Source organism: Carcharhinus amblyrhynchos, chromosome 28 (genome assembly GCF_965287045.1).
Source record: "Carcharhinus amblyrhynchos chromosome 28, sCarAmb.v2.hapA, whole genome shotgun sequence".
NCBI classification, from domain to species: Eukaryota; Metazoa; Chordata; class Chondrichthyes; order Carcharhiniformes; family Carcharhinidae; genus Carcharhinus; species Carcharhinus amblyrhynchos.
In genome coordinates, this window is record NC_137351.1 from 28,291,747 (window position 1) to 28,308,537 (window position 16,791).

Genomic DNA, 16,791 nt, shown 5'->3' on the forward strand with positions numbered 1-16,791 from the left:
ACTCTACCGTGCAACCCAACTTGACTGCAGCTAAGTTCCCGCCCCCGCTCGACGTTGAATGGTCAGTGACGTCAGCGCGTCCGCGACGCTGGGGGGCGGGCGCCGTCGCCATTGGCGGGGAGGGCTGTCAATCAGGCGGGCAGGAGCCGCCAGCAGGTTGGGTTGTACCTTTCTGCGGCCGCTCTGAGTTTGACGGCGGTGCCGAGCGGAGGGAGAGCGGGGCAGACACCCCCCCCCCCCACTCCTCCCGGGACAAGGAAAAGGCGGCGGCTGCTGCAGCCTGCCATGCCGGCTGAGGGGAGGCCGCCCGTTGCAGCTGCCTCTCGGATCCCCCGCGGGGCGGGCCGGACCGGAGCTGAGTGAACCCCCCCGGGCCGGGCCGGGCTTTGGGGAAGCCGCAGGCCACAGGCCTCCCGGGGGAGGAGGTGGGTGGGAGGGGGATTTACATGGGGCCGCTGCCGGCAGCAGCTTGTGAGGAGAATCAGCCCCGGGGGAGGGGGCCAGAGGCTCGGTGAAAACCCCCTCCCGGAGGAGGAGGGCCCGGGCCTCCAGAGGCCCCACTCACTCGGTCTCTTCCTCCCTCCGGCCGCCGGCACCGATCCTTCACTCGCTTCACATCCCAGGCCAAGAAGACGGGGTGCTTCCTGCGGCTGCATTGACCAGGTCAGTGATTGTCCTGTACTCCCAACAACCCCCCCCCCCCCAAACCCAACACACCCCCACAACACCCCCAACACCCCCCCCCCAACACACTCCCAACAACACAACCCCCCCCAAACACACTCCCAACAACCCCCCCCCCCAAACCCCAAACACACTCCACAACACCACCCCCCCCCCCAACACACTCCCCAACAAAACCAAAAAACCCACCCAACTCATCCCCAACAAACCCCCCCCCAACACCCCCCCCCAACACACTCCCCAACAACCACCCCCCCCCCCAAACACACTCCCAACAACACCACCCCCCCCCCCAACACACACCCCAACAACACCACCCCCCCATCACACTCCCAACACCCCTCCCCCCAAACACACTCCCAACAACAACCACCCCCCCCCAACACACTCCCAACAACCCCCCCGCAAACACACTCGCAACAACCCCCCCCCATCACACTCCCAACAACACCACCCCCCCATCACACTCCCAACAACCCCCCCCAACACACTCCCAAAACCACCACCCCCATCACACTCCCAACAACCCCCCCCCCAAACACACTCCCAACAACACCACCCCCCCCCACAATACACTCCCAACAACACCACCCCCCCATCACACTCCCAACAACCCCCCCCCCAAAACACACTCCCAACAACCCCCCCCCCAAACACACTCCCAACAACCCCCCCCCAAACACACTCCCAACAACCCCCCCCAAACACACTCCCAACAACCCCCCCCAAACACACTCCCAACAACCCCCCCCCAAACACACTCCCAACAACCCCCCCCCAAACACTCCCAACAACCCCCCCCCAAACACACTCCCAACAACCCCCCCCCAAACACACTCCCAACAACCCCCCCCCAAACACACTCCCAACAACCCCCCCCCAAACACACTCCCAACAACCCCCCCCCAAACACACTCCCAACAACCCCCCCCCAAACACACTCCCAACAACCCCCCCCCAAACACACTCCCAACAACCCCCCCCCAAACACACTCCCAACAACCCCCCCCCAAACACACTCCCAACAACCCCCCCCCAAACACACTCCCAACAACCCCCCCCCAAACACACTCCCAACAACCCCCCCCCAAACACACTCCCAACAACCCCCCCCCAAACACACTCCCAACAACCCCCCCCCAAACACACTCCCAACAACCCCCCCCAAACACACTCCCAACAACCCCCCCCCAAACACACTCCCAACAACCCCCCCCCAAACACACTCCCAACAACCCCCCCCCAAACACACTCCCAACAACCCCCCCCCAAACACACTCCCAACAACCCCCCCCCAAACACACTCCCAACAAAACCCCCCCAAACACACTCCCAACAACCCCCCCCCAAACACACTCCCAACAACCCCCCCCCAAACACACTCCCAACAACCCCCCCCCAAACACACTCCCAACAACACCCCCCCAAACACACTCCCAACAACACCACCCCCCCATCACACTCCCAACAACACCACCCCCCCATCACACTCCCAACACCACCCCCCCATCACACTCCCAACAACACCACCCCCCCCATCACACTCCCAACAACACCACCCCCCCATCACACTCCCAACAACACCACCCCCCCATCACACTCCCAACAACACCACCCCCCCATCACACTCCCAACAACACCACCCCCCCATCACACTCCCAACAACCCCCCCCCCAAACACACTCCCAACAACACCCCCCCCAAACACACTCCCAACAACACCCCCCCCAAACACACTCCCAACAACACCCCCCCCCAAACACACTCCCAACAACACCCCCCCCCCCAAACACACTCCCAACAACACCCCCCCCAAACACACTCCCAACAACACCCCCCCCAAAACACACTCCCAACAACACCCCCCCCAAACACACTCCCAACAACACCCCCCCCAAACACACTCCCCTAAATAAACCCCAATTTCTCAAACCCCCCATTCCGTCCCCCCTGCACCCTCCTCTCTGTTCTGCCACCCCGCACCGCCTCCCCCCCCACTCCGCACCCCCCGTCCCGCACCTCCCCATCCCCCCCACACCGCACCCCTCCCGTTCCCCCCCCGCACCCCCCTCTGTCCCCCCCCCCGCACCACCCCCGTCCGTCTCTCCCCCGTCCCGTCCCCTCCCCTCCTCCCTGTCCGTCCGTCCGTCCCCCCCCTGCACCCCCACTCCTAGTCCGTCCGTCCCCCCCCCCACAACTCCCTCTGTCTGCCCCTCCCCTGCAACCCCCTCTCTCTGTCTGCCCCTCCCCCGCAACCCCCTCTCTCTGTCTGCCCCTCCCCCGCCACCCCCTCTCTCTGTCTGTCCCCCCCACACTCGATCTCTCTGTCTGTCTCAGCCCCCGCAACCCCCTCTCTGTCCGTCCCCCCCCCCCCGCACCCGCACTCTGTCTGTTCCCCCCCGCACCCTCCTCTCTCTGCCCGTCCGTTCCCCCCCCCCGTCTCTGCCCGTTCCCCCCCGCCTATCCCTCCCCCCGCATCCCCCCCACACCCCCCCTCTCTGTCCGGCCCCCCCACACCCGACCTCTCTGTCCGTCTCCCCCCACCCCCCCCCTGCAAACCCCTCTCTGTCCGTCCTCTCTGCCCGTCCCCCCCCAGCGCAACCCCCCCTCTGCCCGTCTCCCCCCTCCGCGCCCACCCCCTCTGCCCGTCTCCCCCCTCCGCGCCCACCCCCTCTGCCCGTCTCCCCCCTCCGCGCCCACCCCCTCTGCCCGTCTCCCCCCTCCGCGCCCACCCCTCTGCCCGTCTCCCCCCTCCGCGCCCACCCCCTCTGCCCGTCTCCCCCCTCCGCGCCCACCCCCTCTGCCCGTCTCCCCCCTCCACGCCCACCCCCTCTGCCCGTCTCCCCCCTCCGCGCCCACCCCCTCTGCCCGTCTCCCCCCTCCGCGCCCACCCCCTCTGCCCGTCTCCCCCCTCCGCGCCCACCCCCTCTGCCCGTCTCCCCCCTCCGCGCCCACCCCCTCTGCCCGTCTCCCCCCTCCGCGCCCACCCCCTCTGCCCGTCTCCCCCCTCTGCCCGTCTCCCCCCTCCGCGCCCACCCCCTCTGCCCGTCTCCCCCCTCTGCCCGTCTCCCCCCTCCGCGCCCACCCCCTCTGCCCGTCTCCCCCCTCCGCGCCCACCCCCTCTGCCCGTCTCCCCCCTCCGCGCCCACCCCCTCTGCCCGTCTCCCCCCTCCGCGCCCACCCCCTCTGCCCGTCTCCCCCCTCCGCGCCCACCCCCTCTGCCCGTCTCCCCCCTCCGCGCCCACCCCCTCTGCCCGTCTCCCCCCTCCGCGCCCACCCCCTCTGCCCGTCTCCCCCCTCCGCGCCCACCCCCTCTGCCCGTCTCCCCCCTCCGCGCCCACCCCCTCTGCCCGTCTCCCCCCTCCGCGCCCTCCCCCTCTGCCCGTCTCCCCCCTCCGCGCCCACCCCCTCTGCCCGTCTCCCCCCTCCGCGCCCACCCCCTCTGCGTCCCTGACCCCCTCTCTCGCTGCCGCCTCTTCGCGTCCCTGACCCCCCCCCCCGCCGCTCCCTCTCCGCGTCCCTGACCCCCCCCCCCCCCCAACTCTGTTCTTCTCTCTCCCCTTCCCCCCTCCCTCTATCAGGCTTCTTGCTGGCAGTGCTTTAACGAAGGGCCAATCAGCCTACCCCTCTCCCCACTCCGAATCTCTTGCTAGACGTGTCTCACTCTTTCACTTCCATGTTCTCTCTTGCCATAGCCAGAATTAATGGTGTCAGAGAGAGAGAACTCATCCCTGAAGAGACGTCCTCACCACAGAGTGGGACGGGGGGGTGAGGATAGAAGCCAACTTTTTGTGCCACCTTGATATTTGCTAAAATAAAACGTAATCACTGCTTAAGAGAATAGGATCTCGTCTTTTCAGAAAGATGGTTGCACTTTAAAAAAAAATTACCATTCATTTCTCTGCTGGATGTCATTACTCTTGAAACAGCGTGGAAACTGCTTTTTTTCTTTGCAAGAAAGATTTTTTATCTTCTACATCTCTCTGCCCTTTCAGCTCTCTTGTGCACACTGTCTGCACGCTGTCTGCATTCTTTTTTTCAAAGCTTCTCTTCTTTCATTCACCCCCTTTCTGCAGTTCTTTCACTTTTGTTTCCATTCTCCTCTTTCCCTCTCTCTATTCAGGCTTTCCTTTTTATTTTCCTGAATAACGTTGAGATTTTTGGGATGGAGGACGGTTGGAGGGCTTATGCTTAAATTACTGCGGAAACTCAAGGAAAGGCTTTCCTGCTTTCGTATAGAGCAGATGGGGACCAGAAGACCAGTCTTAACATAATTATTTGCATTGGCTGCGAGTTTAACGTATAAGGTACAGCACCTGTTGACAAAAAATGATTTTTGTCTTACTATGTACGTAAAAAAAGAGAAGGAAACATATAGTCAGAAACCATGTGTCCAGTTGTATCAATGCAAAAAGCGAGGAATATGGTCAGTTGTCTTCAAGACTTCAGAAAGAAATCAAACCTTGTAATTCAAATGTTAGCATGAGTGGATCTGTGTAGGTATGGCAGGCATCTCCTTGTCGAATTGAGGTCAGCTATTTAAATAAGGGAAGCCCTGGAAACAGGTTATTAAATAACTCGTGTAGAGTTGAAGATTTTGTTGGAATCTTGAGAGAAAGATGGATTATGCTTGCTATTGCAGTTGTAAAAAGTGCATATAAAATCTCACTGTGGAAAAAGTGTTAGTTCAAAATAATAATGGTTTTGTATAAAGATTGTAACAATTTAAGGGATTCAGATAATATATTACTTGTAGATGTTACCAAGTAAATTAATGTAATAGTTTAATTCCACAACAAAGTTTGGTGTGATGCTGCCTTTTTTGTAAATGAAAGCAAAACCCTGTAAAAGCACAAGATAATTCTAGTATCCAAAGTAACAGTTTTTTTCCATTTAATGACATTCTCACTCGGGGTGGCACAGTAGTTAGCACTGCTGCCTCAGTGCCAGGATGTGGAGATGCCAGTGTTGGACTGGGGTAAAAACAGTAAGAAGTTTCACAACACCCCGTTAAAGTCCAACCAGTTTACCTGATAGTAAACCCACAAGCTTTTGGGGTTTGCCACTCACCTGACGAAGGGGCAAACCCCGAAAGCTTGTGGGTTTACTATCAAATAAACTGGTTGGACTTTAACCCGGTGTTATGGGACTTCTTACAGTGCCAGGGATCCAGGTTCAATTCCATCCTCGGGATGACTGTCTGTGTGGAGTTTGCATGTTTCCCCCCTGTCTGCTTGGGCTTCCTCCGGGTACTCTGGTTTCCTTCCACAGTGCAAAGATGTACAGGTTAGGTTAATTGGCCATGCTAATTTTCTCCTTGGTGTCAGGGAACTAGCTGGGTAAAAACATGGGGTTGCAAGGATAGGGCTTGAGTGGGATTGTTGTCTGTGCAGGCTCGATGGGCTGAATAGCCTCCTTCTGCACTGTAGGGATTCTATGAATTATACCTGGATTAAGATTCAATCTTGTAAAAAATTTTCAAAAATCGTGAAGAGATGGGACTCATCTGGGGAGTAAAAATAGAGGACCTCAACTTGTACAACATCTAATGACTAGAGAGAGACTATTAGATGGAGATACAGATCCATCAATTGATTTGAATAAAATAATTTGGAGAGGTTTGCCAGTAGAATTTTACATGCTTGGATATAAACTTAAAATACTCAAAATAAATATATTTGGCTTCTGACCTGACAGTGCTTAGAATTTAACATCCTTATTGTTTTTAGATTTCTTCGTAGCCTTGCCCCAATCTAGCTTTGTAATAGCCTTTAACCCTCTAAAGATCTTTGGATTCCCCTAATTTTGGTCCTCTTGCACATCTCAGATTTTAATCACTCAATAATCGAGTACTAGGCCACAAGGTTGTGGATTCCATCTGTAGATGTCTCTGCTTCCCTCTCGTGTGTGTTCGTTCCAACCTCCTCCAAAACACTCATAGATTAAGCTTGTACTAATGTCTCCTTACGTAGTTTAGTGCCAAATATTGTTTGATAATACTCCCGTGATACACTTTGGGACATGTTGCTACATTAAGGGTGCAATATACCTGCTAGTTATTGTCAGTGTTGGCTTTATGTTACTTGGACAACTATATCCTACAGTATGTGCTACATTGTGGAAAATGTGAGTGAAGTTTGAGATCATGTACTGATTACCTTTAATTGAATGTTTAGTTCTGTATATACAATAAAGACATTACAGTTTCAGTTTTCTTGTGATAGAATTTTTCACGTGTTACTCCTTCAAAACTGATTAAGAACAGTGCATTGTGCCCCCATTGCTTGTCACATAGGGAATACTATGAAGATTTCCTCAATCACTTAACTCCACACTGTCTTTTTGTAATCCAAATGTGATATTGCCTAGCGTATGATCAAGTAAATAATGGGTGATTCTCTGGACATGCTGGAGGCTTCAAGATAGGCGAGTTGAGCTAAAGGATGAAATTTCAGATCCACTCATCAATTAGTTTACTCTTTTGCAACAAATTGATAGCATGGATGGAAACATTGGTTTCTTTTTCAGTTATTCCCATTACACCAACCACTTGTTTTTTCTGTTCTTTATAGATTTCATAAATGTTGCTATCACTTGAACAACAGTAGGTGCAAGTGTTGCGATTTGCTTCCATGTCGCATCCTTTATTCAGTTGTATTCAAATATACACACCTCTAAATAAACTCTCTTTCCCTTCCTTTGGGGTATTTTCTCCCATCTGTAGCAGAAGGTTAGGCGATCTTCAATCATACTATATAACATTTTCCTTTTAGAAATCACCTGTGGAATATCACTTTATAAACCTGTTGGTTACAATGTAACCTAATTGTGTCAATACAATCAGGAATCAGAAATGTGGAGAACATTAGTAATACTGTTTACCCTCAGAAACTTTTTAATATTTATTCTCTGGGCATAGGTGAGACTAGCAAGGTAAGGTTTACTGCTCAACCCTGCTTGTCCTGAGAAGGTGATGATGGGCCATTTTCCTGGGCCATTGCATTTTCTGTGGTACTCCTACAGTGGTAGGAGGGGCTTTGACCGAGCAGTGGTGAATGAATGGATGTATGTATGGTCAAATCAAAGTGATATATGATTTGGAGGATGTTTCCCTTTACATTTCTGTTCTTGTCCTGACGATAGAAGTTGCACTGTTGCTAAACTGTAATACATGGGAAAAGATTGTAGGGTAGTAATCTTATCTTTGTCATTATGATGGCCATCAAAAGTTCCTTGGCTTTTCTTTAAAAATTGTTTGGCATTTGAGTGCTCTGCTCCCAAACAAAATTACTTCCTGTTTAATGCAACTTTTATTTTAGGCAACAGTTGGATCTTCGTGAGTTCTTTTGGTTATGGATGTTTTAGCCGGATAGGAAAGATTGATGTTTATGTTTGCAAAGTAAATGTTAAAGTAAACTTCTCTGATTAAGTTGGCTCATGTCCTTAAATCCAAATGAATGGAAATAATAGATTTGATAGCAAAGATAAACATTTGCTGATTATGTTATAGAAATGTAGTTGCTTGGGCTATTCTCTAATCTATTGCTAGACATGGTAAACTAGTATGCAGATGTAGTTTGAAATTTGTCTTGTTTAATTAATTATTTCCTATTAACTTGTTTGCTTCAGTTTGTTTTCTCTTTTAACTGGAAATGCTATCTTATCCCAAGAATTCTGTTCAGTTGTATTTTTTTATGAAATCCTATAAGTAGTTCTTTTGACAATTAAATCCTAAAGGTACTCCAAAAAATTGATTAATAGCTTGAACAGTTTAATTTTTTTTCAGGTTGAGATTGTTTTTGGCAAACTTGTCCAAGGTGATAAACCTCTTTTTTAATCTCTTCAAGTTAAGTGGCTCCACTAGTTGAATGGGACTGATTCGAGAGTGAACCCAGAGTGGTGTTGTGTAAACATGAATCAAAATGTCAACACAAAGAGATGGCATTTCAAATTTAATTGATAATTCTTTATGTTCAAAATGTGTGGTCTTCAGGAGCACAAAAGCTGCACGTCATCAGTTGGTCCCTATAACTTGGCAGTTAACAGATTTTTAAGTGATAACTTAGGAAGAGGAGGAAGTAATTTATTCCCCTTGAACCTATTCTACCATTCAATGAGATCATAGCTGACCCAACTCCATACACACATTCCTTACACCTTAACACCTTTGGTTAACAAAAACCTTATCAGTCTCAGATTTTAAAACTAATAATTGATCAAATATCAGTAATGAGGAGGCAAGTTCTTTTTGTGTGCAGAAGCGTTCCCTAATTTCACTTCTAGAAGGTCTGGTTCTGATTCAGACTATGCCCCCTGGTCCTAGAATCTCAAACAGCGAAAACTGTTTCACACTATCTGTTCCCATTAATATCTTGAAAACTTCAATCAGCTGACCCCTTAGCCTACCAAATTCCAGGGACTACAATACAGTTTGTGTGATCTCTCCTCATAATTTATCTTTGCTGATTTGTAGTCCCAGGTATTGTTCTGGTAAACCTGTGTTGCATTCCATCACCAGTGCATTTTTTTTCAATTCTCTACATTGCTGAGAGTTCCTTGGCTTGACTACAGTCATAACAAAATCTCAGCAGGAAGTGTTAAACTTTGAAAAGTGAAATACTAAAGAAGCTCAAAATTTGAAAGAAATAGGTAAAATGCTGGTAACTTCCAAAGGGTTTGGCAGCAACTATGGAGAAAGAAAGATGGGTATAATATTTTAGATCAACAAGAGAGATCATTGATTTTCCCTGCCTGCACCACCTTGTCACAGATAGTGTCTGCCTTCCTGTGGGGTTAGATGTTGGGACTGTCAAGAGAAATGCCCTCTTGTGGAGTTTGTGGCGTTAGATGTTGGGACTGTCATGAAGAATGTAATTAGATTTTCATTGTTATGTGAGCATTGAATTTTGTTTACACACAATTTCATAAAATGTACAACATCATGGGACAAAATCCTTACACTTTGTTTTAAATAAGGAGATTGGCCTTGAAGTCCCGAACTTGTGTGAGATTACTTGTTATTTCAAGAGGCACTAACCCATCCAAAGTGAACAGATTGATGCTTCTGTTAAAATGACTAGTATATTTTCTTTAATGTAACAAAATGTCCCAGGGTACTTCACAAAAGCATCATAAAACATAGTCTTAAAACAGAGCCACAGGAGAGATATTAGATCAGATGACAAAAAGCTTGGACAAAGAGCTAGGTTTTAAGGAGTGCCTTAAAGGAGAAAAGAAGCATAAAGGCATAGGTACAAGGAGATTGTTCCCTTGTGTTTAAGGCCCCATCAGGTGGCATGGCCATCAATGCATGAAACATTTAAAATTGGTGTTGCACGAAAGGCAAGAACAGTGCAGATATTTTGGATTATTGTGGGGCTGAAGGAGATTCTTCTTGGGCATTCCCTCAGTATCAAAGATGACTTGATTCCCTCGATTTCCATCAGTTCTAAGCTGACTGATGAGTCCAATACAGGACCTGCAGATCCTGCTACGAGTGAGTGGATGATGCTTGGAGGGTTGGGTGCTGAGTTGCTTGGCGGTTTGTGATGTGTTTCTGATGCCTCAACTTCACCCCTGCAAGTTCCTGATAAAATCTCTTTATGGTTGGTGCTTTCCCAATTGAATCTTTTCCATTTTGGTCATTCACAAGCTAGGGACTCCCATGAATTGGCAAGGATATTTGACCTCTTCAGGGATGCTTTATGAACATCCCAAAAGCGATTCTGGTGTCTTCCGGGGAGTCTCCTGCCTAGATTGGCAGAGCAGTCTCTTTGGGTCCCTGGTGTCCTGCCCAGTGGAGCTGGTTTTAAGTGATAACCCCCTCTACACTAGGCATGTTGGTTGGGAGAGAATGCTGTTGTTGGATTGCCCAATTTGGCACTGAATTTGGCAGATCTTGCAAACGCACCAGTGGTGGTACTTAGCCAGCACTTTGGAGTGCTTGTTGTAGTTTGTCCCAAGTCTCCAAAACGCATAGGAACAGGGGGATCACTGCTGCCTGGTAAACTTTGACATTAAACTGGGATTGGGGATCCTTGATGATAGGGAAGGGTGAGACCGTGGCAGTATTTGAAAATGAGGATGAAAATTTGAAAATCACAATATTACTTTACCAGAGGACAAGACAGGTCAGTGAGCAGGGCTGGTAGGGGAATGGGACTTGTTGTGATTTAAGACATGGGCAGCAAAGACATCGATGACCTCAAGTTTATGGCCGTTCCTCATGCCAACTATTCTGAAAAGAAAACTCAACAAGTATTTGAGAAGTTAATTACGTTTGCCATATGATTTGAATATTGGTCACTTGTAGGGCAATGCGACAGTACAAATTGTATGTAATAATGATAAGATTGGCGTATTTCCATTTATTAGAAGTCTCATCATTTCTTATGGTCGATTTTTAAAAGCAAATTATTGGTGACAGATTTTTATGCAGTAGTTTAGCAGGTATTATCATTAAAATTGGTGTTCAGAGTATGGTTTCTAAAATGTCATTTTATAGATTTCTACCTGAGTGGGGAAACATTTAGCCCAAGGTCAGCACTAAGCTCTGTTTTGAGAAAATTATTTTTTACACTGAGGTCTTAAAGCTATTTTGGAATAGGTTTGAGAGGTTTGAAGTCAAGGTTTTATCTATGCCTTGTTAGAATTGGTTTGCTTAGAGAATTATTGAAGTTTAGAAAATAAAAGTATTTCTGTTTTGAGCATACATCATTAATATGAGATTCATTATGATTCTGCTTAATGACAGCTGCTCCCTTTACTTGTGTGACAACACAGTGTTTTTGTTGTTGGGTTGGTTTATTTTCTACTCAGACTGAGCTTTTGTTGTTTCAGTTTGTTCCCTCAGGTGTTGCAGTAAAGTTAACATCACCTTCTGTTTATGTTGAATTTATATGTGTTTCCATTACAGTGAATAAATGCTGATCATTAGTTATTGTGTAAGTGAATATTCAACAATAATGAATGTTTTGTTCAAGTACATAATTATTCTACTAGAATGTGAATTAACAATACTAATAGTTTTTACTAGCTGCCTTTAAAGCAAATGTCAGACTTTATTAAACCTTTTTTTATAGTGTCTTCAGCACCACCACCTTTATTTTGAAACTAGCAGGGAGAAAGCAGTGCCATGTGATTAATTTTTGATTGCTTTAGCAAAACACTGACCCACACACTGGCTCAAATGGACTCCTCGTGTTGTAAGCTACCTGTGGTTCTCCCTTTCTTTTTTTGGGAGAATGATGTCTTTCGAGTGAAGCATATATTTAGTTTTGTAATGTCTTCAATCACCCAATTTTAAACTGATCTCCTTATCTTGAATTTCCAGATACAATAAGGTTGCCATCGTGCCTTGTCACTCTGCCTCACTTTGAAAAATTGCAGCAACTATCAGTTTCTTTTTTACTGTATGGACTGAAATCCATACTTGGACCACATGTGTTTTTTTTAAAGAAATGCCCTTCTGTTAGTTCCTCACTATGCTGAAGTTATTCTAACAAATATGTTCTTTCTTAATTTATTGTGACATTAATGGACTTCTCCAAACTTGATATATCAGTTTAGCATGTGTCATGAACATATGTACAATTATGACATTAGTCTGCTGCAAACCAAAGTGCACTGTTTCCAACATTCTAATGAACTGAACATTCACCCTGTCACAGATGTTTTATGAACTTTCTGGGGCTATGTAAAAGGAAGTGGAAGTACAGAAGCTCTTCCTGTTAGACCTCCATTTATACATCAGTGTGAAACAAAGTGTTGTGACTTCTTTTTGAGTTGTGCTGACATTTTTTTAAAAGAAACAGATTGCCAATAAACTTCGTGAAGATACAATGCTTTGTCACTGTTTTTGGTACAATGGTGACTTTTAATCTCCTGAGCGAGTTCACATCATCTAGAACACAATAGAGCTTCTATGTTTTCCCATTTGTCTCCTCTGACAATCAGTCGAGTTCCTTCTCATGATTACTGCTCAAAGATCAACACAGGTAAAATAAGGACACTGTTAAATTTGGCTATGATGCTCCCCAGTTAGTTGGCATTCACTATTGCATCTTGCAAGTGAAAAATGACCACTGAGCATAATGCCAAAAGGAGGCCAGCACTTGAACAGTGTAGTCAGCAAGGAATCAAGGCTTCCAAAAAGTGGATGGGTGGAAAAATTGCTAAGTGGAATTGGGGGAAGAAAAGGAATGAGATCATTGTCCTGTTCTACATACTTCTTTCATTGTCAAAACACTTGTCTCTATTGTCGGGATATTCAGGTTTTTGTTGCAAAGTTACAATTAGTCCTTCAAGATTTGTTTGTCTAATGTTGATGAATGTTTGAATGCTTGTCATTTTTTTCAACTAAGAAAGTAAATATGCAAGCTGTGTCTTATTGGTAGAAGGTAGAATTTCTCTCTCTGAACTTCTTGGGAGTGGGCTGGAATTTTGAAGTTAATATCTCATGGACTATTGCACTGATTCTAGATTCTCGAATTTGTAGTTTTCTAAAATTGTACTTTCCTCACACTTCACTCCTCACCCTCCCTTCCCCTGTGTCTTGTCTCTTTCTCTCCCTGTCAACATCTTTTTATTTAACCTATATGATAGGCTTTCAAATCTCTCTAGTGTAATCACTGTACCTGTTAAGTAACTTAAGTAACTGTTGTAAATAGTGTTCTGTCTTTTGTTGGCTGGAGGCACGGTAAGTAGTCTCACGACACCAGGTTAAAGTCTAACAGGTTTATTTGGTAGCATGAGTTTTCGGAGCACTGCCCCTTCATCAGATGAGTGTAGGATTTGTTCCACAAACAGGGCATATGTAGACATGTTGGCTGGAGGCTAATATGCTGCAGAATTATCAGATTTAGTTGATTCTGAGATCTTTCTTTTTGAGCTTCATAGTATTTGGTGAAAGGGCTCCCAATAGTAAATGGCTTGCAGTTTTATAGAGTCCTCTGGACGGTGTGACCATGTGATTTGGGAGCTGCTTCATTTTGATTACTTTCTTATGCTTAAGCGTAACTTGATTCTTTCTCTGAATTGTATTCTTTCACATTTGTATGTGAATGCAAACTTGTGCTTCTCCCACAAGTTCACATGCAATTTTAGTAATAAATCCTAAGCAGTACGTTCCTGATACTTTTAGGATTTCATGCTGCATTGAAGGGAAATTATTAAAGGTTTTGTTTTTTAAAAAAAAGCTTTATGCTGAATTGGGAATGAGGTAGTTGATCTTGGCCATTGTGGGAGTAGGCAGTCTGTTGTTTTTTTTCACACTCCGACGGAACTATTTTCATGCCTGTTCCCTCCTCAAGTCAAATGTCTGGCTCTTCTTCATGTTGATGCTTTCTGGTTTGCAGTAGATATAATCTATGCTGTAGGAAGTCAGAATTTCAGAAAGCAAGCTGTAGCACAGATCTCAAAAAAGAAACATTATAGATCACTAAATTAAAATTAGTACTCCGATCAGTTTTACAGATTTTCTTTGAGGTCATGTGGAAAAGCAGGATTCGACAAAGATTCTCAAGAGTGGACAAAGCACTCCATTTTACGGAAGCATATGCTTCGATATTTTAATATCCACCAGAATAAGCAGGGAAGGCCATCATTGTATACAATAAATATGTACCTGTACTCATTATGGGAGAAAATGGGTCATCATTGTCTAAACTTCTAACATAGAAGCAAGTACACAACTAACTGAAAGATCATGGGAAATTCCATTTTAGATCTAGCCACATCTCCAATCCTGACTGGGGAGCTGGGCCATTTAGTGACATTCTATATCATAATTAGACTTGATAACAGTTGCAACAATTTCAGAGTTTGCATCATTAAATCTGTAACTAGCAATTAACTGGAAATTGACAGAGTTGTGTACACAATTTTGTCTCGCTTGTCTTCTGTGCTCTTTGGACCCTCTGAGATTGATCTAATTTGCATAAAATACTTTTTAAATTAAGAAACTTATGGAGACTTCTGAATTGTGTAATGTATATTTTAGGCTAAAACTAAGGAACTCTGACTATTTTTAAAGATAATTGAAAATGGATAAAAAAGGGGAAAAATGACTTTTTGGTATATTTGTGTCTTTTAACCTTTCTTCTAGATATCTCTTTGGGGGAGCCATTGGTAATGCATTGAAAGTCATGGATCACCTTGTAAATACTGGAACTCAAACAGATCCTGTTGTGATATTATCCTTTGCACAAGCAGCTACTTTGGGACTTGTTGGCCAGAATGGCCCTTTTGGCTTTCCATTCAGAGAGAATGGAATTTATCATATGCCAGATGCATCAATTAATAAGAACATTGCACTTGAACACATGACAACAGAGCAGAGCTCCAGACTGGATGTGATCAACACTTCAGAATGTTTTGAACAACAAGAGGAGGAAAGCTTTGAAGCGGAGAATGGCTTTATAACTTTTGAAAGGCAAGCGAGGAGGAGGAAACGGCAGCCTGTGAAACTAGTACACGCCGAGAAAAATGATGAAAATTGTAAGGAAGAAACTGTTGAGGTGGAATACGATGCGGAGAATCAGTCCAACAGTGTTCTGTACAGGCATGGGATAAAAATGATTGATATAAGTAATTTCAAAAGGAAACAAATGCATCGCCCTCTTCGTGAAAGGACTCAAGATGTTCATGCTGTTAATTTTCCTCCAAACTATAAGGAAATCTTTCACTGCAATTCTGCTGATCAGCAGGAGAAGGTTGGCACTGAAGGGGATAAGTTAATGAGCAGTTACTTTGAAACAAATAAATCGCCGACTTTAGTCCAAATGGAAGAACAGTTTCCAGAAGAGTCAGTGACTGGGGAGAACCGTAACTTTGTATGGCAACGCCAAGTGGCATATGAAACAGAGATATCTACTCCTCAGCAAGAGGACCGTAACAGAAGAGCTCAAATAGATCGGTTGGATATTAATGTACAGATTGATGATTCCTATTGTATTGATGTTGGGGAAGGGCAGAAACGATGGCAGTGTCGGTTATGTGAAAAATCATACACATCCAAATATAACTTGGTCACACACATATTGGGCCACAGTGGCATTAAGCCTCATGAATGCCAACACTGTCACAAGCTTTTTAAGCAGCCAAGTCATTTACAGATGCACCTTCTTACTCACGATGGCATTCGACCACACAAGTGTGAGGTGTGTGACAAAGCTTTCACGCAGACGAGCCATCTTAAACGGCACATGTTGCTGCATACTGACATCAAACCATACAGCTGCAGAGTCTGCGGACGGGGGTTTGCCTATCCCAGTGAGCTGAAGGCCCATGAAGCAAAGCATGAAAATAGCAGGTGTCACGTATGTATTGAATGTGGGTTAGATTTTGTGTCACTCATTCAGCTAAAGAGACATCTTGTTGCACATCAAGGCCCCACACCATATGAATGCACAGAGTGCAACAAAACTTTCAGTTATCGAAGTCAGCTTCAGAACCACATGATGAAACATCAGAATATCCGCCCGTATGTCTGCACTGAATGTGGTATGGAATTTACCCAGCCTCATCACCTGAAACAACATTCACTTACACACAAGGTAAGACTGCCCACCTGTTCTGTCTGTAAAACATATTTGGGATTGAAGGCATTCCAGTTGGTAAAAATGGGCAGAACCTTGAGATGGATGAACCTTAAATTTTATTCTTGATGTTCATAGTAGCTCAGACTGTCTCTTCTAATGGCTGACTGTCTTTTAGAGAGTAGATAAACTTGTTTCTCACTGATTCGAGCTTTGCTCGATTTTACTAAAATGAGATAATTTATTTTTAATGGTTGGCTATTCAAATGGCATAAAAGTAGCCAATTTATCACTTGAATGTTTCTCACTAAGGCATTCGGCCATGCAAGTGTGAGATGTGTGACAAAGCTTTCACACACAGAGACAAGCCATCTTAAATAGCACGTGTTGCTGCACACTGACATCAGACCACACAGCTGCAGAATCTGACGGAGGTTTGTATTGCATGTGGCTTCGATCTTTGTTGCTCATTTGATTGGAGAGAGATCTTATTTCACGTTGAGGTTCCACACCATATTAACAGGCCAACCACAATTTCAGAATTTGCAATGTTGAAATAGAACTGTCGATT

The 16,791-nt window shown here is 46.1% G+C and overlaps 1 protein-coding gene across 4 annotated transcripts in view; it reads left to right on the forward strand.

The window, feature by feature from the left end:
- Nucleotides 1-485: 485 nt before the first annotated feature.
- The window catches only part of znf710a (zinc finger protein 710a), a 33,862-nt gene continuing 17,556 nt past the window's right edge, over nucleotides 486-16,791 (forward strand). For 3 of the 4 annotated variants that reach the window (XM_080214153.1, XM_080214154.1, XM_080214155.1), the window contains exons 1-2: nucleotides 580-663; nucleotides 14,789-16,238. In XM_080214153.1, the coding sequence (XP_080070279.1) occupies nucleotides 14,829-16,238 (1,410 nt within the window). In that variant the 5' untranslated portion in view covers nucleotides 580-663; nucleotides 14,789-14,828. Of the gene's footprint in view, nucleotides 664-14,788; nucleotides 16,239-16,791 lie in introns of all 4 variants that reach the window. The other variant, XM_080214156.1, reaches the window with a different exon arrangement.